At 40.9% G+C, this 26189-nt stretch overlaps 1 protein-coding gene across 1 annotated transcript in view; it reads left to right on the top strand.

The window, feature by feature from the left end:
- CNTNAP2 (contactin associated protein 2) overlaps window positions 1–26189 on the top strand; it is a gene marked incomplete at its 3' end in the record, with an annotated part of 1031819 nt that overhangs the window by 623106 nt on the left and 382524 nt on the right. The window contains exon 10 of the mRNA XM_080639583.1: window positions 9126–9297. Within this exon, the coding sequence (XP_080495709.1) occupies window positions 9126–9297 (172 nt within the window). The remainder of the gene's footprint in view (window positions 1–9125; window positions 9298–26189) is intronic.

Raw genomic sequence — 26189 nt, 5'->3', positions numbered from 1 at the left:
AGCAGCCAATGTCATTGCAAGGTTGCTGTCAGTGATCTTTGAAATGTTACACTGATTTTGGGAGATACCTGAGGTTGGCCTCTATGATATGGATGAGAGAACAGTGAGAAAAGTGAATGTTGTATACCTTGATCTTAAAAAGGCCTTCAACACAGCGTGCATAGTATCTTCATAACACTGAGTGAAATACGGATTGGATAGATGAACTGTATGGTGGGAGAAGATTGACTGAATACCAGGCTCAAGTGGTGGTGGTGAATAGTACAAAGTCTAAGTGGTGACCAATTACTAGTGGTGTTCTTCAGGGACTGGTGCTGGGGCTGGTACTGTTCGATGTTTTTATGAACAGCCTGGGTAATGGGATGGAGTGCACCCTCAGCGATTTGGGGATGATAACCAAGTAGAAGTAGTTGGTATGCTGGAACTCAAGGCTGCATTCACTAGCACGCATCTTAAAGCACTTCCAAAAGAGCTTTTAATGAGCCTAATGTAATTTTTCACAGCTAAGTCCTGTAACTTGTTATTTAAAAAACTCCCAATGGCTTTATGTTGAGTCACTTCTATATGAGGCCTTTGCTGCTATTCCTGCTGTGCCACAGTGTTTAAAGAAATCTCCTTGGCTCCATTGGACTTGATATTAATACTGGGAGAAGGAAAGAATATTAAGTTATACTTCGTAAGGGATTATTTTGTGGTGTCAGTTTAAAATTTCGTTCAGTTTCTTTGAAAACAAATTTCTCTTTTTTTTTTTTTTAATAAAAAAGACAGTGGCTGGAAGGTAATTTCTCTACATTACTTTCTACCAATTTTCTATGGAACACTATTTCTGTGGAAATATATTTCTATGGAACATATATTTCTATGGAACACTTGTTTTTAGTGGGCAGACTACAATTCTATAAATGGATGCACTGAGAAAGTAGAAATGCACCATACCCCAACAGCTGGAATTCTTTTCTTTAGTTTTCTAATTGAACAAGGTTAAAGATCAGTTTCTAAAATAATCATACTTTCAAATTATTGAGAGAGAGAGAACATCAAGTTTAAAAAAAAAAAAAGGCAAAACCTGATCCTTTCTAACATGCAAGTCTTAAGAGACAAATAGACTTTAGTGTTTCTTTCCATTTCAATAGACTTTAGTTTCTTTCCATTGAGTAAAATGTTTGCATTCATAATAGTTTTAAATAATTATGGAGCTAACAGAAAGCATATTTTGGTTTTGTTATTGTTGACTGGAATTCATTCTGATTTATTGTACCCATGACAGGGGGATTGGAGCTGGATGATTTTTGGGGTCTCTTCCAACCCAAACTATTTTGTGATTTCTCACAAGTCTTAACATAGGTTGAATATGTGCTGCTATGTGAGTATTTTCCACTTACAACAGTGTTAAGCACTGCTAACTTTTCACTTGAACTGCAGGTACAGATTATGCACTGCAGATAAAGCAGCTCACATTCAGAAAGTAAAGAACATGTGTTCACGTTGTGGAGATTCTTTGATACTTCTTCCTAAATTTGGAAAGCATTGGCAATCTATACTTGTGTTTTTCAATTGATGTATTTCTATATTTGTGTTTCTAAATACAAGTAAGAAAGCTGAATACTGTTTAAATCATGACCACCTGAAAAAACAGATACAAAGTTCCAGTCTACCACTGAAATAAAGATGCGTAACACTTTATGAAGTTAAACCATCCAGTTTGGCCAAAGGGGTATTTAATTCAAAGATTTTATGAATATCTCATAATTCAAGCAAATGGCATAGCCAGTCCACTAAAAAGTGGCAGGACTACTACTCATGTTGTTGTGTGTACTTTTAAGGTATCAGAATGACCATGTGATTTTCCCTCTTTATCCTGCCTTTTGTGCATCTCATCTTCATGTCTAATACATAGTAAAAACGCAACTGATAAAAGTGCCATGGTAAAGTTTTGAGTTCCGTGTCTTTAGACTTGTTCCCTATTCTCTTTCAGTTTATAATAATTTGTTAATCAGTTATGAGGTTTGCAATGCTAAAATTTTAAAATTATATCACTATGTCTTTTTTTTTGCATAAGATTCTAATATGCATAAGGACAGCCTTTACTATGAACTTAGTGACTGTTACAGGGATTCCATCAAGGCCTACAGAACTTAATTGACTTCATTTCATTGCTAATAATTGATAATTGTCGGTAATATTACTGAGCATTAATGATAATAAAAATGTGAATATAAAAACAAAGCTATGATTAATCAAGGAAAATCTAAGCTCTGCAAAATATTAAAATTTATTAAGATAACTCTTTAAGCGCCAAATTTTTGTTTGTTTGCCATTAAAGTGAAACAATGTTGATCTTTAAATCCACCTTAATGGGCATCATAAATGGCCTATAGAGGTCAAAATTAAGGTCGCCATCTCTGTGATGATACACTTATCATCAGTGATCTATATGCTGAAGGTAGTTTTAGAAGTTTGAAAAATGACTGTAAGGTGTTCAAAACCTGGAAGTTACTGCTAAAAGAAGTGTCAGAATAGACATTTAGGATGCGTTGAATATCTAAATGTACTTCAAATGAGATCATTTTTCAAGTTTCAAACACGTAGGGGCAAAGCTCCAGCAGAGTGTGTGCACCAAAAGATAATTCTGGTTTCTTCGTAAATCTCTGAGGAGGTGGGCACTCTCTGTGGTTATAGTTGATACAGAGTAGTAGGTGGTAAGGAAGGAAATGGTTCATGCTGGAGAACATTCAGCAAATGGCATGAAACTAGAAATGGTGGTTAAGGTGACTAAACCAAAACTCAGTTGCAGATTGGTGCAGTTTACCCCAAAGGGATGTACTGTGGTCATACAAAGTGTTGCTTGCAGTGATTCTTCTTGGGTGGTTAGCCGCCACTTAGCTTTGTTAACTAGACTGCAAAATAAAATGTTGAATTAGACTATAAATCTCTTAGGTGGAAGTTGGTGGAAGTAAATCAAGTTACTCTGTAGCTGAATTGGTCCAATGACTTCTATACTGCTGTTTTGGATTGAAGTAAATTCACCTTAGTGATATTGTAGTCAGAAGTTCGCAGTACATGAAGAACTGAAATAGGTTTGTGTAGGAGCAGCAAATAAGATTACACAATTAGTGCCAACAGTGTAGTCTTTACGCTGTACATCATTAAAGGCAGAAAATAGAGATTGAGTATTTTATGCTGATTCTATTTCCCTAGGTGTAATTATCTCCAGCTAGACGTTTTTTATCTTCATGGGGTATTTTCAGTACAAGTGTAGTTGCAGTAACTTTGGAAATATGGTGTACATTTACTCTCTTTGTTACAAAAGCCTCTGAATAGCATGTATTATATGGGTAGTGTAACTTACAGATTTGCAGCAATTTAATCATTATGTGACTTTCTGCATTTTCTCTCATATTCAATAAAGTAAGATAGAAATTGCAGTGAAGTGTTAGATTGATTTAAATTAACCAAGTCTGGTGATAATGATCATTCTTACTGCTTCTCTCCATGTCAGAAAGTGATGATTGAACCTTGTTGTTATTGCTCGTTTCCAGTTATTTGAAGGAGAATTTTGTCGAAGCAGGAAGATCAGGACAGCTTCTGAGTGTATTTCAAAACAGAGTTCTTGCTTGTTCCATAGTTTAAGGTTTCAATACAACCTCAGTGTCCTGATTTATTTCATTCACTGCCAGTTTTTAAGTAGAGGATTAAAATGTATCTAAAATCTTCTGTTATTTTAAAGTAGTTGTTTGCTTTTTACTATGCTTTTCCTGAGGACTCTTCATTTATGTCTCAAGTGGATGGCTACTCTCAAATTCCACTCAAGTAGGCAGGAATTGGAGATGTTTTTATGAAGCAAAATTGGAGATGTTTTTATGAAGCAAAAGCAAAATAAGTAACATCCAGCCACTTTAAAAAGTGGACTTTCCTTAAAGGAACACTGGTTTGTATGAGGCACGCTTTCCATCAAGCAGAGTTGCTGCTTTCACTTCAGCATAAAATAAGCTGCTTTTATAACATGAATTACCAACCATTCACATCAGTTCTTCTCCGATTAATGACTTTGGAATACATTTATTTGCCAGAAAATCAGTTAAATCTTGCTCTAAACATCAAGATACAAGAGGATCTGGTTTTGCTATTATTTTGTGAAAAGAAACACATTTCCTGTGTCAGTGAATTTCTCAGCTGTAGTACTGTATTGGCGTTCTTTGCACCTCAGATAGGGAGGTCTTAGGACCTACGTTTATAAAGAATTCAATCCCATCAAGAGCTGGCAGGTACTCAGCGTCAATACACTGAAGTGAAATCTAACTGAGAGTTAAGGAATGATAGTACACAGAGAGACTGAAAATTCTCAGTGCTTTTCCAGAACTGGCTTCAATTAATAAGCCGGCAGCTGGTGATAAAGTGCTTTCAGAGAAGAAGGTCTGGCTGAAGACCAGATCTCCAGAGGAGACAAAATGAATCAGGAGTTGCAGGACTGGTAGAAAACGCTGCCAAGTCTTGTAAGATCTGGTTAAACTTTTTCATCACAATATGAATGACATATACAGAGAAGATTCTGCAGACTGCACTGGAGGCTTCATTAAGGCTAGCCTGGCTTATTTGGAGGGCTCATGTGTGCGTGCCCCGGGAGTGCTAGAAACACTACATCCTCTTGTTCTAAGCTCTAGTACTAGAAGAGTGTGCTTTTCTCTCTGTATATGGAGCCATTTGGGTTTTTTAGGTTAGTAATTCACATTTGTTGGAATGAAATGCCCTACCATGCTGTTCAACCTCTGTGTTTCTGTAAATGAAACAATGAAAGCAAAAGATTAATTTCTTAGAAAATGCCTCATTCAAGAAATAAGTGCCTTTCTCTGCAAAAGCACACAGAAAAATTGTAGTTCCCATTCTGGTTTCTGTTTCTGCACTCCACTCAGCTGAGAGACTCTGAAGTTTATTTCATGCTCTTGGAGCAGGAAACTTCTAGTTTTCCAAAGTAATTGCCTCTGTTCCACTTCACAGTAAGGGCCTCATTCTGATCTGACTGAAACAAGCATAAAAATACTACAGTGGATGTTGGTAGGTGTATTGAGCTTTCCTTTTAGTGTCTTTTCCTGTTTATTAACATAATTGCAAGGTATTATTTTCGATCTAAGTAAATCGGTTTGCACTGAATTTGAGTTTTGTTCTCTGAGTTCAGAATAACATGTTTGAATTATGTATGATAGCTATAGAAAATCTGAAGATAACTTGACCTTGAATGGTTCTGTGCTGCCATTTATCCTGACAAATAAAGAATTTGTTTCCTTCCTCTCATTCTGCAAGGATCCAGGATGTATACTTGAAATACCACGCAGGTAAAAAACAGTGGCAGACATGAGATCAGTCACTGTTTCTGTTGATTACTAGTTCACTAGCTCCCCCCCATTGTATAGATATACAAACAAGTATAAATATATACAGCCCATCATTGACTTACAAATAAAACAAAAGGCAAAAATAAAACTATAATGAGGTGTTCTCACAAGCTATGGAGAAGAAATGTCTTCTTGTCACAGGATAATTTGTACTGTGCTTCAAAGAAAATCTGCTTCACATAAGGATACAAAATAACCTCTAGTTGTATATTCAGGGTCTAGTATGATATTTCATTCTCTGGGCAGATCTCATAAATTAAATAGTGCATCAGACGTTTAATGACATGCTCTGACTCTATGTACTTTTGTTACAATACCACGAACCTAAGCATATTCTTCTTTTGACTTCCTTTCTTATGCTGTTGTTGATAGAACCTTACTCAGGTGATTGGCATAACAGATCTTGACATCAGCAAAGAAATACTGGGTTTATTTCATAGGTATTTTATTATAACTATTATAACTTATTATGCTTATTAAAGTGACTTCTAACATAGAAAATAGCATGAATCAAAATTATGTATCTTCTAATCTTCCTTGCAAGTTTGAATTAAGATCAGGAGTTGGATCTAGAATTTAAGCTGTTCCATGTTCAGCAGGTCAGAATGAAGTTCTGGAAACAAATTTTCTTTAACTCAGTTAAATTCAGATTCAGTCCATGTCTGACCTTTGCAAGATAATCCAATTCTTTGTGGGCTTAAAATGTGAAAAATAAAATGGTAAGATGCAGATTTTGTAGGGGAAAACTCAGAAAGATGTAGAAATTGCAGGATAAGGGAGTTTACCTGACTTTAAGGTGCGTTTGTAATCATAAGCATGAACACGGTTTTAAACTGTCCAAACTGCATTTTATGTGCATTTTGGAAAGGTACATATTTTCTTGTCAGCAAGAAGACCAATATAGTGTTGGTCAAATTGTTCAGCCATCATTTAGCCTTTCTAGTGACAGCATTGCAGTCAGCCTTGGTTCTAGAACTTCATTTAATTTCATTCACTGCAGGAAGGATGAGGAAGTGAATCATGTCTCAGTAATGGACATGTGGAAGGGGAAGGCATTGTCATGTGTACTGAAATGACAATCACAAGGTATTAGGTCATGTCCAGGTTTACATGTGAAGCAAAATTTTGCCCCAGATGACTCAAACTGGAATTATTTAAAATGTCCAGGTCCCACCAAAATTAATGGGCATTAGGCTGTATACCTAAAATAGTTAACAAACAGCATACGTATTAATACAAGAGTTATCTGGTTGCTTTCCTGTGTGCAAAATTCTTTACAGAACTGTATGTTTTTAACTGCATTCTGAAAGGTTTGCCTAAGCTATGACTGCAATTTTAAAGCAGAGGACAAAACGGTGTCAGAGAAAGAAGGTGGGCTTGTGAGAAGCAGATGGCTCAAAACCCCCACCGTTCTTCCACTCCCTTGATTTACATAGTTAGGTTAGGAGCGGCCACAAGCTTCAGCCACTCCAGCCTACAACTGCCTCCTACCACAGCCAGTGGAGCCCAGCCTGGGGATCAGGGACCTGGGGTCTCTGCCCAGGCTGAGGGACCCAGCTTCTACTTTTCTGTGTGCAGGGGCAGCCAGCAGCAGAGACCAATAATAACTGTGTGCTAGTTAGAGTGTAGTGACACTTCAGATGCGGTGAAGCTGAGAATCATGTATTAAAATGCCTCTGTGTTTAGTTCTCAAATGCTATCAAATGTTGGTAGTAACTTGTTGGAATGGATTGCTGAATCTAGTTTGTGGCTTAGTTACTAGGTTCATACTGGTTTTGATGTGGAAATTTAATTGTGCCTCTAGGTTTTCATCTTATTTTTCAGTTAGTGCTTGAAAGATGATGGATAATCTTTCATTATATTCAGATACAGCCATATAATGTCCTTGGCTTTGCTGGGTTTACATGTATATTGTGCTTGTATCCACCAAACAACAGGGAATTGCACTTTCAGTTGCCCTGTACTGTTGTCTACTGTAAAGCCTCAGCTGAATCAGTTTAGTCAGTCACTGGAAAGAACAAGTTAAAACAAGTATGAAGCAAGTTTCTGAAAGCCCTATCCTCTCTTCTTCACATAAGTCACTAGCCAGTGCACATGCTGGGAAGAGAATATAAATCCTGTCCCTATGGCTTGACTTTCCTGCCAATCCAAACTAACAGTCTTCAGTCTGGGATTAGCACAATTTTGGTGGGGGGCAGTTGGTCTGATGTAGTTAGGCAATTGGGGAATACTTTGGAGTTTTTCCTTTTCCATCTGATGTGTATTAGTGTGAGGGGGTTAATAGTCTTCCTCATAGCAGTTTATGGCTTCTTGCATTGTTGGGTGATATGACCTCAAGACAAGCCTTTGGCCATGAATGTTCTGGCAAAACCTTTCAGTTAAAATGGGACTTAATTATATTTTGGGGAAGACTTTATATGTATCTGGGTTTTGTTTTATTAATAGATGCTACATTAAGCAGCATCTGTCCTCAAGCGCCGGTTGCTTGTTTCTGCCCTCTATTCACTGACCTCTCTTTTATCCGGTCCATTTGTGTGTCACGTGATAAACTGTATTCAGGAATGGAATTTAGAATTACTTTTATTCCTTTTTCCTGCTGCTGTTCAAACGATATTAGTTTGATAATCCATTATTCTCCTGTCTCCATGAATAGCTGTTTCCGTTTACTGAAGAAAGATGGAAAGCATTGGAGATCAGCAGGTTGGGTAGGAAAATGAGAGAAGGAATGGGAGCTGTCTTAGCCACCAGAACCAATGTGTCAGTCAAGAACTGCAGGGCTAGTCATCTTCCTAGCTGAAATCTGTAAATCCATTATGCATTTTTCACACTTCCTTTCTTTGCTGGTCAAGTGCTGGCTGCTCTCCCTTTCTTCCTGTTCTCAAACAGATTCTGTCTGAATTCTTTTCCTGAAGCTTTTTCAGGGAGTTAAATCTTGCTTAAGATTTATAATCAGTGAGTGAGGCTCTCTACTTATCCAGGAGATCCTGTCTTACCCATGACATTTTTCACAAGTAGATCAACGCAGTCACTTCCAAAGGGCATTCAGTTAAACAGCTACATACAAACATCCTCTGTGTCCCTGCCTTTTAACATGAGTTAAGACGCTAACTCAATCTCATCTTGTATAAAACACCTTCAGAAAGACAGATAAATGAATGTATTGAGAGCAAAAGTGGAAATCCTACAGGATGTTCTCACATTCCTCAGAAGTGGGCCAGGACATTAGATTTTAGGGCTAGTTTCAAGTTTGCAGGAAGTTTCCAACACACATGTTCATTGCCCAGGAAGGCTCGTTCTAAAGAAACCTGTCTGGAAATTCATTTAATGGAACACATGGAATACATTTTGCTCAGAAAAATCTAAGAAGTGGGAATGTGATTCCTGAAGTACAGCAAGATGGATATTTTTCCTATTCCCTTAATCTTTGTGTGAAGAGAGAAGTAATGAGAAACAGCAATAGAGGGCTAGGGGAGGAGAAAGGTAGCAGAAGATTTCCATCCTGTAGACAAAACTAATGAAAGAATAATCAACTGTACTGTATGAATTCTTGCAGGTAGTTCCCAATGATTTAAATCAATAACCTTACAATGTAATCTAATAACTGTATAATATTTCCCTCCCACCTTGCCTTTTTTCTTTCCCCATCTATAAAACATGTCTTTTCCTGTGGAAAAAGTACTGGCTTGAGTAATAGTACATGAAGTGAATAATGCTCTTTATCCTGCTGCTTTACAGGGTTTCCTGTACAGATGAATGACTCGGATCACTCGCTATTCCAGCATTCATTTCAAGGGTGCATGCAGTTTATTCATGTGGATGATCAGTTGGTGGATTTACATGCAGTGGAGCAAGGCCAGCTGGGAAGCTTTGCCAATGTCACCATTGACATGTGTGCCATTATTGATCGGTAAGTTGTGGAGACATCGCTGATACTCTGATACACTGATGCATGTTGCCCAAGCAAGTGGTAAATGCTCCATCCCTGGCAGTGTTCAAGGCCAGGTTGGACAGAGCCTTGGGTGACATGGTCTAGTGTGAAGTGTCCCTGCCTGTGGCAGGGGGTTGGAACTGGATGATCTTAAGGTCCTTTCCAACCCAAACCATTCTGTGAATCTGTGATTCTTTGTCCTGCATGTTCTGAGAATGTACAGTGATATAGAAGAGGTGGCATCGGTGCCTTCTGGCTTCACTGGATTCCTCAGAGTACTAAAATAGGTCCACATGCTTGCACAACTATGTATGTAATAAATGCTTAAACTTTATTAAAATAGTGCCTGGTGGTTGGGTTGGTTTTCTTTTTTCCAAACTGAGAAGAGTAGTTCAGAATTATGGCAGGCTTTTGCTGTGATCCCTACCTTTTCAAGCACTTACCTGCGTTAATTTCTCTCCCTCCTGAATGATAGTTTCTTCTTTGATGGCAAAAAAAGAAAACATGAGGAAAGACAGGAAAGAGCAAGTAGCCCAGCTCCTGAATGCAGGCAGCTTGGCTTATGAGAATTGCCTACATATTAAATTCATTACAAGTTTGCTGGAAAGCTGAAAATGGCTTTTTAGAATTTAGAAAGAAGCAGAAATTACAAGATCATAGAACCCTACAAGGATTCAGGTAAGGAGCAACCGCTGGAGTGCATGTGGTCCGAGCCCTGCTCAAACGCAGGGCCAACTTCAAAGCTGTGTCAGGTTGCTCACGGCCACAGTCAGTAGAGTTTTGAGAATGTCCAAGGATGGATATTCCACAGGCTGAATGACTTTTGGTATTAGCAAAGAGTGGCATAGTTGAAGTAAGAAAAGTGTGTGCTTTTGATTTCCTACTGAAGGCAAGAGAATCTCAAAGAGGTTAATGCTACTGAGAGAAAAACAAAATGCAGTATACTGCTTTGGTCTTACAAAATGCCTTCTCTTCCTGAAATGTAGCCATCAGTTTGCACTAAACAAGTTGTGAGTTGACTGTAGCCAGCAGCCAAACAGCTGCCCTACCTTTTTCTCACTCCTCTCTTCCAGGAGATGGTGTGGGGAGGAGGGGAAAGTGAAAAGACTCTTAGAAGTGAAAAGACTCTTGGATTAAGATGATAGTTTAATAAGAATGGCATTTTAATAAGAAATGCAAAAACTGCACTTGCAGGCAAGTGAGAAGAGGAATTCATTCAGTGCTACTCATCAGCAGGCAGTTGTCCAGCTGCTTCTGGGGAAATGGGATCTCAGCAAATGTAATGCCTGTTTGGAAAGAAAAACATCCTCACCCCTTCCTCCTCCATTCCCTGAGATTTTATTGCTGAGCATGACACTGCATAGTATGGGATACTGCTATGTTCAGTTTGGGTCAACTGTCCCAACTGTGTCTTCTCCTAACCTCTCACCCACCCCCTTCCTTCTGGCCTTTATGGGGGAGAGTGTGGAGTGAAATCCCTGGTGCTGTGCAAGTTCTGTTCAGCAGGATCCAAAACAGTGGTGTGTTATCAACACTGGTTTACCCGAACTGACGAACAGCACCATACAGGCTGCTGTGAAGATGATAAACTGGAAACTTCATCTCAGACAGACCTAGTATTCCATTTTAGCAATATCAGTGTGAAGGAGCATGTGGTGTACAAATGAATTGTTGTCCTGATGTGTGTGGCTGCTTTAGATTGCTGCTTCTCATGGACCTGTTGAGGGCTGAAGTCATAGTGAAAAGAGGAAGTGAAGAGCTGCTGTCATAGGGAAGAAGTTTGTTTTATCTCCTCACATAAAACTGAAATTAGAAAAGTCTCATGGTTAGTATTTGAGAGTTTGAATTGCTCACTTTTATTTTGAATGCCTGGTTTTGGAGTTGTAAATGGACTTGCAAGAAAGGATGGGAAGATACATCTAGTTAAGTCCATGCCTTTTCCCCACTGGATAAATCTAAGTTTATGTGACAGTTTGTATTGATCTTGTTTATGCCAGCATCTATTAGAAATAATTCCATCATCATAGTGAAAGTAATCCGAATTAGGCTTTTGCAATGTATTACAATGTAGTTACAATTAACTTAGAATGTAAGTTAACTAGAATCAGGTTTACAATGTACTATTGAAAAATAGGACTTGAAGCTTCCTATATGTCAGGCAGCTTACTCTTGAGTTGAACTTCATATAGAAGTTACTATTTATATGGTATTTCTTTTCATAAGGTGTATGAAATACCTTTTACTGTGTTAAAATATTATGCTTTATATATTGGACTTATTTTATATACAGCATAACATTTGTATTTATAATATATTTTAATATAAATAACACTGGTTTATGTATGTTTCTGCATATATGCTTTCTTTATCTAAGGAAATGTAGTCTCACTCTCTTTCTTCTGCCACCTTGGACACTTACATCATCCTGATTATGTAAAACAAAACTATATATCACACAGTATCACAGTATGTTAGAGATTGGAAGGGACCTCAAAAGATCATCTAGTCCAATCCCCCTGCCGGAGCAGGAATACCTAGATAAGGTTACATAGGAACGTGTCCAGGTGGGTTTTGAATGTCTCCAGAGAAGGAGACTCCACAACCCCCCTGGGCAGCCTGTTCCAGTGTTCTGTCACTCTCACTGAGAAGAAGTTTCTTCTCAAGTTTAAGTGGAACCTCTTGTGTTCCAGTTTGTGCCCATTACCCCTTGTCCTATCATTGTTTGCCACTGAGAAGAGCCTGGCTCCATCCTCGTGACACTCCCCCTTTATATATTTATATACACTAATAAGGTCACCCCTCAGTCTCCTCTTCTCCAAACTATAGAGACCCAGCTCCCTCAGCCTTTCCTCATAAGGGAGATGCTCCACTCCCTTAATCATCTTAGTCGCCCTGCGCTGGACTCTCTCCAGCAGGTCCCTGTCCTTCTTGAACTGAGGGGCCCAGAACTGGACACAATATTCCAGATGCGGTCTCACCAGGGCAGAGTAGAGGGGAAGGAGGACCTCTCTCGACCTACTGACCACTCCCCTTCTAATACACCCCAGGATGCCATTGGCCTTCTTGGCCACAAGGGCACAGTGCTGGCTCATGGTCATCCTGCCGTCCACTAGGACCCCCAGGTCCCTCTCCCCTACACTACTCTCTAACAGGTCATTCCCCAACCTATACTGGAACCTGGGGTTGTTCCTGCCCAGATGCAGGACTCTACACTTTCCCTTGTTATATTTCATCAAGTTTCTCCCTGCCCAACTCTCCAGCCTGTCCAGGTCTCGCTGGATGGCAGCACAGCCTTCTGGCGTGTCAGCCACTCCTCCCAGCTTAGTGTCATCAGCAAACTTGCTGATAGTACACTCAATTCCCTCATCTAAATCATTGATGAATATATTAAATAATACTGGTCCCAATACTGACCCTTGAGGCACTCCACTAGATACAGGCCTTCAACTGGACTCCGCCCCATAGACTACAACTCTCTGGCTTCTGTCCTTCAGCCAGTTTGCAGTCCATCTCACTACCTGATCATCCAGGCCACACTTCCTCAATTTAGCTATGAGGGTGCTGTGGGAGACTGTGTCAAATGCTTTGCTGAAGTCAAGGTAGACCACATCCACCGCTCTGCCATCATCCATCCACCGTGTTATTTCCTCATAAAAGGATATGAGGTTGGTCAAGCATGACTTCCCCTTGGTAAAGCCATGTTGACTGCCCCTCATAACCCTCTTATCCTTGACATGCCTTAAGATGGCATCAAGGATAAGGTGTTCCATCACTTTCCAAGGGATGGAGGTGAGGCTGACCGGTCTATAGTTACCCGGGTCCTCCTTCTTGCCCTTTTTGAAGACTGGAGTGACATTTGCTTTCCTCCAGTCCTCAGGCACCTCTCCCGTTTCCCAAGACTTAGTAAAGATGAAGGAGAGTGGTCTAGCAATGACTTCCGCCAGTTCGCTCAGCACCCACGGGTGCATCCCATCTGGACCCATGGATTTATGGATGTCCAGATTGCTCAACTGGTCCCTAACCCATTCCTCGTCGACTAAGGCAGACTGCTCCAGTGACCTGACTTCATCTGAGGTCTCAGGAGTACAGGGCTCTTCAGGACTGCCTCCGGCAGAGTAGACTGAGACAAAGAAGGCATTCAATAACTCTGCCATCTCTGTATCTTCTGTCACCAGGGCACCCATCCTGTTCACCAGTGGGCCTACCTTGCCTCTGGTGTTAGTTTTATCAGCCATGTATTTGAAAAAGCTCTTTCTGTTGTCCTTGACCCCTCTGGCCAGATTTAATTCTAAGGAGGCCTTAGCCATCCTAGCTGCCTTCCTACATCCTCTAGCAGCAGCCTTATATTCCTCCCGGGTGGCCAGCCCCTCCTTCCATGACCTATAAACTCTGCTCTTCCACTTGAGCATACCCAGCAGTTCCTTATTTAGCCACGCAGGTCTCTTGGCCCTCTTCCTTGACTTCCTACGTGTTGGGATGCTCTGCTCTTGAGCTTGGAATAAGCAATTCTTGAATGCCAACCAACTATCTCGGGCTCCTTTACCTTCAAGCAGCCTTGCCCATGGGATTTCCCCTACCAATTGCTTGAAAAGGCCAAAGTTTGCCCTGCTAAAGTCCAGGGTTGCAATTCTACTTGCTATTGTACTGGTCCTACCACACAAGATCCTGAATTCCACCATCTCGTGGTCACTGCAACCAAGGCAGCCCTCAACCTTTACTGCTTCGACCTAGACCCTCCTTGTTAGTGAGGATGAGATCCAGCAGCGCTCCTCTCCTGGTTGGCTGATCCACCATTTGCATGAGGAAGTTATCATCCATACACTGGAGGAACCTCCTGGACTGTGGCTGGGTTGCTGAGTAGTCCTTCCAGCAAACATCAGGGAAGTTAAAATCCCCCACGACAACCACGGCCTGTGACTGTGAGGCCGCTCTCAGCTGCCTGTAGAAGGCCTCGTCAACTTCCTCACCCTGATCTGGTGGCCTGTAACAGACACCCACAACAGTATCACCCCTGCCAGCCTGCCCCTTAATTCTCACCCACAGACTCTCAACTCGCTCATCCCCTGTCCCTGGACAGAGCTCAGTACATTGCAGCTGCTCTCGCACATAAAGAGCAACCCCACCACCCCGCCTGGCTGGCCTGTCTTTCCTGAAAAGGACATAGCCCTCCATGACTATATTCCAGTCATGTGAGCTGTCCCACCACGTCTCTGTAATTGCCACCAGATCATAATCTCTTGATTTAACACAGGCCTCTAACTCCTCCTGCTTATTTCCCATGCTGCACGCATTGGTGTACAGGCATTTCAAGGAGGGAGCTGAGCTCACCGATTTCACCCTAGGATTATAGGAGGCCTCCCAGTCTTCATCAATCCTAGAGTGCTGCCCCACTGGGGCAAGCCCAGTTACAACCCCATCCCCCTTCGAATCTAGTTTAAAGCTCTCCAAATGAGCCCTGCTAATTCATGCCCCAGCATCCTTTTGCCTCTGTGAGTTAAACCTTTCCCACGTGCCATCATCCAGATTGGAGCCTTATAAAACCAGCTGTTATCAAAGAACCCAAAGCCCTGCCTGCAGCACCAGTCTTGTAGCCAATTGTTTACAAACTGAATTTTCCCATTCAGTCCCACATAAAATATTATGCTTTATATATTGGACTTATTTTATATACAGCATAACATTTGTATTTATAATATATTTTAATATAAATAACACTGGTTTATGTATGTTTCTGCATATATGCTTTCTTTATCTAAGGAAATGTAGTCTCACTCTCTTTCTTCTGCCACGTTGGACACTTACATCATCCTGATTATGTAAAACAAAACTATATATCTTATATTTATGCTTCGTAGGCACTGGAAGTCTGTGTTACAGAGTAACAGTTGTTATTCTGGAACAATCAAAGAAAATTAGGATAATATCCAAAGAATTTTCTTAGGGTTGTTTTGGGTTTTTTTAAGGATTGAGATGTAATCCAGTTTTTTGTTTCACCATGATCAAATTTATTTCTTTGTAGTCTGCACTTTGAAGCAAACCCTTTGACTAAGAAGTAATAATGCCAAGCTTTAGATGTGACTGATTTGTATGGCTGTTTTACAAACATCTGCAAATAAGAATTTACAAGCACTTCTATTACCATATGCCACTATATATAACATCTTCTCTGTGGCTTTCTTTTAGAGGATTCAAGTACCATGTGTACTGTATATTAGCTTAATTTCATTTCCTTTGAAATGGGAAGATATTTGTGACTGCGATACTGGTATCCTCCTGCCTTTTGTAACTTGTTTAGCTCTGAATCATAAAGGCTTCAGTCATCATCAACATGGAAATTGCTTTCATAGCCACACTTCAGTGAAGACTCCCACTGGGCAAAAAGATAAGCTGTCACAATGAATTATTCTTACTGCAGACTTCAGCCATTTGGTTGGGGGAAGAAAAGGTGAAGTTGTGAATGGTGGCATTTTTCATCATTAGCTACAGCAGATAGTAAGGAAGGGACAGTTCTCTCTATAAGAACATGACAAAAGCTGTGGCAAGTTCTCTTGTTGCAGCTGCCTGGAGCTAACTGCTCCCATGGTCTGCCAAGCTGAACACCTGCCCTGTATGGAAAAGGTTTCTGCATTTCTGTTCTAGTGTTTTTTTAGGATGTTAGAATAGTCACCTTAGAGCATTACACTTGTACATGGGAGATAAGTGTTAGACCAGTGCCTCATTATTTTTAGTCTTCCTCTCCTCATATTAGCATTTTGCTATTGCAAAGACTACAACCCAAGATCTTATTCAAAGTGATGACCATAGCTAAGGAACACTTTACTGGTGACCAAATAGTAATAGTGCATAGAATTTCATGCAGGTGTATATATATACAGCAATTACAGGCAGTGAAAATGCTAGTGAGGAAAAACAATCATCCCTGTTTGTGTATCCTAATTACCTTTAATTGTATTAGCAATGGAACTTGCTTTGTTTTCATGGTGATCAACATGCTATACTGCTTGTGACAGCACAGGTCCCTGTATACCTCCTTTACTTATCATTAACAAACTTAACTAGTCACGGGCGAGATGGTACAGTTGTACTTTAGGATTTTAGCATAGGACATTGAACAAGAGTTATAACTCACAACTAATTTATCCCAGCAGTCTTGGAGAATTCCAAAGCTCACCTGACTTTGTTGTGGCTAGAATTATGGATTTTAATCATGAAATCACAATGAGGAGACACTGAAATGGTTTCAAACCAGTGTGTCCAGTCTGTCATTGTAAATTATGCAGAACATTTTAACAAAAATCTCTGTGTACCGTAAAAGATGAAATGACAGAAATGAGTGAAAAAATGCAGTAGCAAGAATGCTCCTGTGGCTGCTTCTTGTGTTTCATGAATGGGTGAACTGTGGTATTCTGTCCGTACACAGTGAAAAGAATTAGACACCAATTTTTGGTGATAACTTCATGTTAAAGAATCGATGTAAGAAACCAGCTACGTGCAGCAGAACATTCCTGGGTGATTGTTGCTTACCTGTTGTGGTGATGCACTGTATGACAGAGTGCCAGCATTTGGCTTTAATCCCATAGAGCCAAAATTTCTAGACTATGTGATTGCAAGCCAAATTTGAAATAATCCATTGATATAACAAAGCACAGCAGCATATTGGGGCATGAAAATGGCCTCAGTGTAACTGGCAGCAGGACAAGATTTCTTTGGAATTAAGAATTGTCATTGCAAAGAGTCTTAAAATTCCTCACCTCTGCCTCTTTTCATGGACTTTGGGCTTCTGGCCTTCCTCTCTGTTCTGCCTCTGCCTCTATAGCCAGTAGTGAAGTGACAGCGAGGAATAAAACAGATACCATCCCCTCTGCATCAGAGGCAGATGATATTCCAGTCTCCAGACTGGAAGTAAAACCTGCTTTAAATCTGAGTTGTTCCCAAATTCACAAAAAGGAAGTAAAACAGGACTGGGGAAGGTCTGAAACCTTGCCATGACTTCAGCCTGCAGCTGTTCCTGGCCCTATGGCTGAAAGCCAGTTCCCGCATGTGGCCCCTGCTCTTCCTCTCCCCACTCTTCTTTGGAACCATACAAGCTTTTGATGTGGAAATGGAGATGAAAGCTGCCTTTCAACAAGAGAGGTTCAAGTGTGTTTACTTCATAATTCATTTCAGCCCAGAAAAGTGGCTTTGCAGACAGATTATAGCTCACATGACAGTGGCAGTGCTTTTATTACTGTGGCACTTGTCCCCTATATACCAGAGTGTGGCAACTGCCATATTCCTTAACATGGATCAAGAGACAGCTGAAAGGTTACAAACTCTACAGCGCTGCCACAAAATAGGAATGGTTTCATTACCTTTCTTTACATAGGATATCTTTGTGCAACCTGTAGCTGTTTAAGCAAGTTAGAACAGTTTCAAATGCAGATTGTTTGAAAAGCGTTTTATGTTTATGCCTGTGTTTTTTCATTTAAACATGCTACAACAGTCACCAGCATTCTGGCAAGATTCTCTCAAGGAACTGTGTGGGTTACATATCAGCTTGTAGCTGGACACCCAAACATTCTGATATCCCCCAAATCCTCAGTTGTCCTTTGTCTTGTGTTGAATCCGAGAAAAACTCTGCAGAGAGAGGGAAAAAGAATCTTTCTCTTTAACCCCAATAAATCTTATTCAATCTATTATGAAGAAAGTACACCTCCGAAATGTTTTTCTGGAGTGAGGGGTTTGTTTATGATAAATACTTGTTCTTGCTAAAAGAAAAGCTGTGACAGTAAACATTTAGGTGTATTTCTGAGGAGTATGTAAAGCAGAGCTCTGGACAACCTGGCAGCTGCCAGAGCTGGCCTCTGGGCTGCAGGGCTGGATTCTGCCATACCCCAAAAGAAGAAGAACAGCCCTGAGCTTGTCCTTGGGAGCTGAGTGTCTGGGGATGCATCAGGGAGCCCAGCAGCTGTGCCCAGAACATGGCCACCAAGGGCAGGAACAGTCCCTGGGCACAGGCACTGCCTCAGGGCCAGCACCCCAAAGGCTTCCTCTGGAGGCTGCTTGGCTGAGGGGCAGCACGTGTGGCTGGGCATGGGAGGCCCCATCACCCCCATGTCATTGTGACACCACCAGCCAACACAGCAGTCACAATGCCCCAGGACAGAATAAAAGGGAGCAGCCTCCTGTGTCCCCTGGCAGAGATGGCCCAGGGCAGCCCAAGGACATCCAAGAGGAAGTCCTTGAGGAGCTGGTGGAGTTACTTGGAGGGGCCTTGAGGGAGGAAGACCAGCGCCTGGTCAAGGCTGCTGGAGGCCAGCTCCTGGTGGGACCAGCTTCAGCTTCTTAGCTCACAGGAGGGACAGCAGTTCTTTTCAGCTGGATAGCTGTGGCCAGACCATAGGAATGCCACCTTGAGGAGCACTACAAAGCTCATCATCCTCATCCCCTGAGGAGCCAGGGGCAGCAGCTGTAAGCAAAGGAATGCAGAGACGTTTCCAGGGATCCAAGTGCTTTGGAGCAGCCACAGGTGCCCTGCCAGGCATAGGGAGGGAGGATTCTTGCTCACAGGGTCAATCAGGCCAGGGGCCTTTGACCACTCTCAGGAGCTGCTGAGGTGGTTCTGGGTTGAGGGAGAATAGGGCTTGGGGGTCTTCTGGGAGGCGTGATCAGCCTCTGGGGCCAGGAGCAGGTCTTGCTCACATGCTCAGGGATAGCCGATCGCCAGTGTTGGGGTCAGGAAGGAATTTTCCCCCGGGCAGATTGGCCCTGGGCCCGGGGGTTTTTTGCCTTCCTCTGAGCATCGAGCAAGACCACTTGTGAGGGCTCCTCTGGTCCATTCTGGCCGCTCATGCACCACGAAGGTGGCCCCTCGTGTCCTGCAGCTGGGGGGGGAAGGCTTTTTTTCCCCCATGGAGACCTGCAAGTGTCCCTGGGGGTTTTTTGCCTTCCTCTGCAGCAGTGAGCCAGCCCCTTGACAGGGCTCCTCTGGGCTATTAATAGTGGCCCAAAGGCTGCTGCTCCTGCTCCACGTGGGTGCCCCTCGTGCCCCACATCTGGGGGGAGGAAGCTTTTGTGACTCCCAGGGTAGCCCCTGGGGGTTGCTGCTTGTCCTCTGTCGCATTGAGCACAGCCCCTTGTCAGGCTCCATTGGGCTCGGTTCGCACCCGCTGCTCTCACCCCTCCAGGGCACCACTCATGCCCTGGCTTTCTCTGGCTCCATTGCCCAGTGCAAGCTTGGAGCGGGAGCGAGCTCTGCTGCTCTCTTGGCTCCATTCCCCAGGGGTTTTTGCTTGGGCACAGCAGCCTGTGCTTGGAAGGGCTCCAGCCTTGCTGCCCATCAGCAGCTGCCACTTTCCAGCTCTCCCTGAATGCAACACCAGTGCCACGCAGGCACAAGAGCACTTTCCGTTCACCCTGGTAGAGAAATGAAGGAAAGGAAGGTAATGGAAAGGAAAGGAAAAAAGAAAGCAAAGGAAAGCAAACTAACTGAAAGAAACAGAGAAGAACACAACAGAACAAAAATAAAAGGAAAGGAACGTAGTAGAACAGGAAACAAAATAACATACTTTATAAAGAAGTTTCTTTTTTAGGAGAAGAAATAAAATAATAGGAACAGAAATAAAAGGAAAGAAAACAGAACAGGAAGGAAAGGAACATGGTAAATTGAAAGTAACTTAACGGAATGGAAAGGAACGTAGTGGAAGGCAAAATAACATAATGGAGAGTAACATAACAGAATATAATGGAAAGGGAAGGAAAGGAAGGTAACCGAAGAAAGGACAGTACGGGAAGGAAGGTAACGGAAAGTTAAGGTAATGCATCTTAAAGAAAGGGTAATGTAACTGACAGAAATGGAATGGAACAGAAAAGAATGTAGCAGAAAGGAAAATAACAGAGAGTAAAGTAACAGATAGCTAAGGAGCGAAAAGGAAACTAACGCAATGGGAGACCGGCGAGAACATAACGGACAGTAACAGAAAGGAAAGGAATGCAACGGCAAGTAACGGAAGAGGAACTAAAGGAAAGGAATGTAAAGGAAAGGAGGAGAACGTAATGGAGCAAAAATAAAAGGAAAGGAACATAACATAACTGAAACTAACAGAATGGAAAGGAATGACGCGGGAAATAATTAACATAATGGAAAGGAGAATATCATTACAGAAAGAATGGCAGCAAAAGAAAGTTACAGGGAAAAAAGTAAGTAAGAGAAAGGGAATTAGCACAATGGAGAGGAAAGAAATGTATTTGTATTGCAATGGAACAGATGTGAAAGGAGAGTAACATAACAAAGAAAAATGTAACAGAACAAAAATAAAAGGAAAGGAACATAATTGAACAGGAAATAAAATACCATACTTTATGAAGTTTCCTTTTTAGGAAAGGAAATTAAATAACAGAAACAAAAGAAACGGAACAGGAAGGAAAGGAAAGGCATGTGGCATGACTGAAAGTAACACAATGGAATAGAAAGGAAAGTATTGGAAAGCAAAATAATGTAACAGAAAGGAGAGTAACATAAGAGAAAATAACGTTATGGAAAGGAAAGGAAAGGAACAGAAGAAGGGACAGTAACAGGAAGGAAAGTAACGGAAATTTAATGTAATGTAACCAAAAGGAAAGGAATGGCAATGTACCTGAACAGAATGGAACAGAAAAGAACATAGTGCAAAGGCAAACAATAGAGAGTAAAGTAACACAGTTAAATAGTGGAAAGGAAACTAACGTGACAGGAGACCAGACAGAACGTAACAGAGATTAACAAAAAGGAAAGGAATGCAACAGAAAATAATGGAAGAAGAACAAAAGGAAAGGAATGTAATGGGAAGTAAAAAAGAAAGCAAAGGGAAGCAAAAGAACATAATGGATAGTAACGGAAGGGAATGGAAAGGAACGATGTAGGAAGAAAAAAACCAGAAAAGAGTAACTTAATGGAAAGAATTGTAATGGAAGAAAGCTAAGCAACAGAAAGGTAAGTAAGTAAAAAAGGCAAAGAAACATAACAGAAAGGAATGGAAGGAAACACACTGCAATGGAACAGGAGACAATATACTTTGTCACGTTTTCTCTTTAGGAAAGGAAAAATAACAGGAACAGAAAGAAAAGGAAAATAACAGAACAGGAAGGAAAGGAAAGGAAGGGAATGGAAAGGAACATAACTAAAAGTAACAGATCAGGATGGAAAGGAACGTAGTGGGAAGGAAATAACATAATAGAGAAGAGTAACATCACAGAAAGAAAGGTAACGGAAGAAAGCTGAGTAACAGAAAGCAAAGTGAGTAACAGAAAGGAAAGTAACACAACAGTGAGGAAACGAAAGAAGCATTTCAATGGAACAGAAATGAGAGTAATGTAATGGAAAGAACATCATTATACTGGAACGGAACAGGAAGGAAAGAAAGGATCGCAACTGAAAGTATCATAACACAATGGAAATGGTCATATTGGAATCAAAAATAACAATGGAAGGGAGAGCAACGGAAAGGAAATTAATGGAAAGTAAGTTAACATAATGGAAGAACGAATGCTAACAGCAAGGAAAGGAACAGGAATGAAAGTAACAGGAAATTAACAGAAAATAACACAAAGTAGCATAACAAAAATGAGAGTAATGTCTTGGAAAGGAAAGGTATGTAACAGAAAGTTATGGAAAGGAAAGGAAAATAACATAATGGAAAGAAAAATAAAATAAATGTCGTTTCCGCTTGTAACCTTTGTGATTTGTGTTTCTTCATAGTTGAAATCCCCCTGGCATTTCAGGCAAGTAAGTATCATTATTCAACTCATGATGAGTGCAGGGAATGAATGGAACTAGAACAGTTGTGTTGAAAGGGACCTACAAAGACCATTAAGGCATTAAAGGCATTGTCCAAATGCCTGTTAGACAGTGACAGCATGGGGCACCAACCACCTGTTCCAGGTTTTAACCACCCTCTGAGTAAAGAAATGCTTCCTCATTTCAAGTCCAAACCTCCCCTGCTGGACACAGCTTTGAGCCATCCCCAGACGTCCTGGCGCTGGGTACCAGGGAGAAGAGCTTAGCACATCCCTCTCTACTTCCCCTCCTCAGGAAGCTGTAGAGCAGTGAGGTTGTCCCTCAGCCTCCTATCCCAACCAGACAAACCCAAGTCCTCAGATGCTCCTCACAGGACTTGCAGTCCAGCCCCTGCCCCACTTTGTTGCCCTTCTCATGGTGCATTCAAATATATTAATACCCTTTTTATAATTATGGGGCCTAATTTTATGGAATTCATTCCCATACAGTGATCCCAATCAGAGTATAGTGAATCCCCATTCACAGTTATAGTGAATGATTTCAGGATGTGCTCTTTCCTCATATATTCCCCTTGTGGGGTCCTTTCCAAAGAGGAAAGCATGGTCTTAAAATGCACTGGCTACCTGTTCATCTTCAAGTATAACACAAAACATAGTGTTTAACTTCTAAATTCCATGTTGTTTGAAATCTTTGCTACTTAGAGACTGCCCTTTTCCTAAAACCCCTCAGGAATGGGGCTCTCCTGCCAAGGGAATTAATCTCTAGCCTCACTCTGCCTACTGATCCATCAGGTCCTCAATTGGACACGTGCAAGGGCCTGTCTCAGTATACTGAGCTAGCATCAAAATGTTGAGATTCTTTAACTGAATAGACATAAACTGGCAGTTTTCTGCACTCATGGTGCCAGTTTTGCCAACTAATTGCCAGGTGTGTGTTAGAACATTGCTTTTCATAATTTCATTAATTTTAAAAACCAATCAATGAAGTTCCTTTGCATCTGAATAACATCACCAGCAATGTCAGCAGTATCATAAAGGGCTGTCAGTTCTTCCTAACTGTCTTTAGGTAGTTATACAGAGAAGGAGACTGAGTTAGCATCCGTGGAAGGAGAAGTGCAGATTGTACATTCCTATTCCATGCTCATCATTGGTAATTGTAATCCCTGAATTGACATGGGAGAGTGTCCAGTTGATCCAGCAACAGTTTTGGCATTCAGTGCTGATCAAACCCACTTATTCTTCTTTACTCCTACTCCTGCCCGAGTCACTCTAAGGTATGGCTGGGCAAACTTTACTTGTTAACCCTTGCAGCCTCAAATCTGATGACCTTCTTCAGCCAGCATGATTGTGAGTCAGTGGATTGCCAAGGCACATGCTAGGAGCTCCACAGAGATTTCTGTGGTCCGTAAGTAAGAGAGGAAGGGGTTACTGTCACAGAGGCACACACCTACCTACATTTACTAATCCAGTAAGATCAGTAGGAAAAGGATTTGAAGGAAAGTTGATCAACAGTGATGAACTTCTAAAATCTTATTTAAATAATGTTTTTTTGCTGTCGGATACCACATCACTGATAAAGGAACAGCTTCATCAAATAGAATCATAGAATCATAGAATCATAGAATAGTTAGGGTTGGAAAGGACCTTGAGATCATCTAGTTCCAACCCCCCTGCCATGGGCAGGGACACCCCACACTAAACCATGCCACCCAAGGCCTCATCCAACCTGGCCTTGAACTACAGTTTATCAAAGTCACGGCAAAAGTTTTTTGTGGAAATTCAATTTTTGTTATGTGTTTTACTTTTCTCAGGGGGCTTGACTGAATGTGCAGCTTATATTATATTTGTGCTTAATTATTATTTCATTCTTATCCTCCTCTGGGGGAGATGGGCTGTGAGCAAATGTCCATGAAGCTCTCTCTTGGACATGAAATTTATACTCTCACAAGACTAGATGCTAAATATTGACCTGATCCCATAACACTGTTGAAATAGTAACTCCCTATTTACTGAGCTGAGTTTTGAAGCCAGACTCCTTTGATCAATCTCCCACTTGTTTATCACTTACTGTTTCTCATCAGTTCATAACTGAGAAAGACAGTATGTTTTGCAGATTATTTTTCTGTGACTAATACATATCCTTAATAATTCTGTGACTAATAAATAGCCTTCTCCTGAATGAACAATGCTGTTATTAATGAAGCTATCACTATGTGGTCATTCTCAAAATTAAGCAAAACTGGATGTCATCTCAACTTTACAGTTTACTACAATTTTAACCAGTGCAACAAAAAGAATCCTTTTTTCAAAACCTGTTGTTTACTGTTGTTGCTGCTATTACTTTTAGCCTTCAAATAAGACCAAAAGTGCACCACACACTTACATTGTTGTTCATTAAATATGGATCTCTCAGATACAAATATTATTATTTGTAGTCATCTTTTTCCTGTTGAAAGAAAATGGATCTTTGCTATCCAGACAGACTGTCTCTGTATCTGGTTTATATTTTATAAGCATGCTGATACTTGATAGATTTGACATAATGCTATAATAAGTAGTTATGACATATGCTTTAAATATTTTTTCAGAAACTAGAAGCAAAACAGTTGTAGAAATCTCTTTGTGTATAGTACAGCTATGATTATGACCAGTTTTAAGACTGCAGCTCTGAATTTGTAATCGGGTATCAAGCTGTGAGCAAATCCAATGAGTTCATTAGCAGTATATGTATCTGAAACTGGAGGACAGCAAACCTGTTGGATTACTAGAATTTCCACTGGATCTGTTACAAAGAGGTGCTGTAAAAACTGTAGAATAACCATAATCTGGCAATAGCTTTCTGTAGTAATAGTTTGGACTAAATTCTTGTCTTGCTAAAATGTTGGTTCCACCTTTTATACATACAGGCAAGCGATAAAATCTCCAGAATAAGTAGTTTGTCTTACATAAAACATGGCTACAAGTAAGGACTGTTAGCTGTTTGTGGATGAGATTGGATCTGAAGCAGAAATTGGCTTGCTGTAGAGTTCCTGCTGAATTTACATCTTTTCTTTAGGAATCCTTATCATTTTAGAGCTAGCATATTGAACTCTCTCACGCAGAATATTCATACTGGTGAGAGTCTAAAGAAATTGAGTTGTAAGTCTAATACACTAAAAGTAGTCTTATAATAGTTATAGGTTGCTCTGTAAGGCTTGGAAAAAAATAATAGTGCTAACTGTGAAATCCCTGGAAATCAGTAGTGATAGCAATTATCATGCTTAGATATGTGTTTTAGGCTTATTACTGTCTCTATATCCCTCCAGCTTCCTTTTACAAAATAGAAGTGATACGTTGTTTCTGCATTTCTGCTGGTAGTGAGTCTTTCTAGTGTTTAGACTCTTCCAAAGAATGACTGTCCGTCTGTTGAGGAAGACATGATTCCATGTTCCATCTCTCATTTCTCCTGGATACTGATTTCACAGATCTTTTGCAGAACAACAGAATGCTGCCCAATAATGGAAGAAGTGTGATCAAATACATTTCTGCTACTAGCACATTGAACAGAATTACCTTCTTTGTGCTTTTCTATAGCCAGCTATATTAACATTCCTCAAGAACCTGGCATTCCTGTTGTGTTCATCATGACATCTTCCTTTAAGGAAAATGCAGCTAGAGAAGACTAAGGCCTAGATTTTTTAGAGGATTTACATGTAATAAAGCTCACTAACCTTTGTGGTTCTGCCTGTGGGAATGGGATGCACAGTCATGAGGTGGGTACTTGAGTTCTGTGTAGCATAACTAGGTAGACATAAGCATCAAAGACTGGGACTAACCACGGCCAAAATACTGAGCAAGGTATTGAGAAGATCGTAGGCAGAAATGTATGGACTAGAAATACCTCAAATGAGAACATACACATCTGTAATAATGAGAGGAGAACTTAATATACAGTCCCTGCTTCCAACAGTGCTTGTTTCATCCAGCGACAGACTGCATAAATAATGCTGTACTTAGGCACATGGTATGATCAGTTGGCGTACCCAGAGGGGTCTGATAGCAGGCTAAGTGAAGAAAAGCTCTGTTTCTCCATTGCTTCTTATATAAATTTCAGGTGGTGGAGCAGCCAGGTGGTGTTT

This window comes from Psittacula echo (genome assembly GCF_963264785.1).
Source record: "Psittacula echo genome assembly, chromosome: 2".
Lineage (NCBI taxonomy): Eukaryota > Metazoa > Chordata > Aves > Psittaciformes > Psittacidae > Psittacula > Psittacula echo.
The sequence above is the reverse complement of the archived record's forward strand: the minus strand, read 5'-3'. Positions and strand labels throughout refer to the sequence as shown.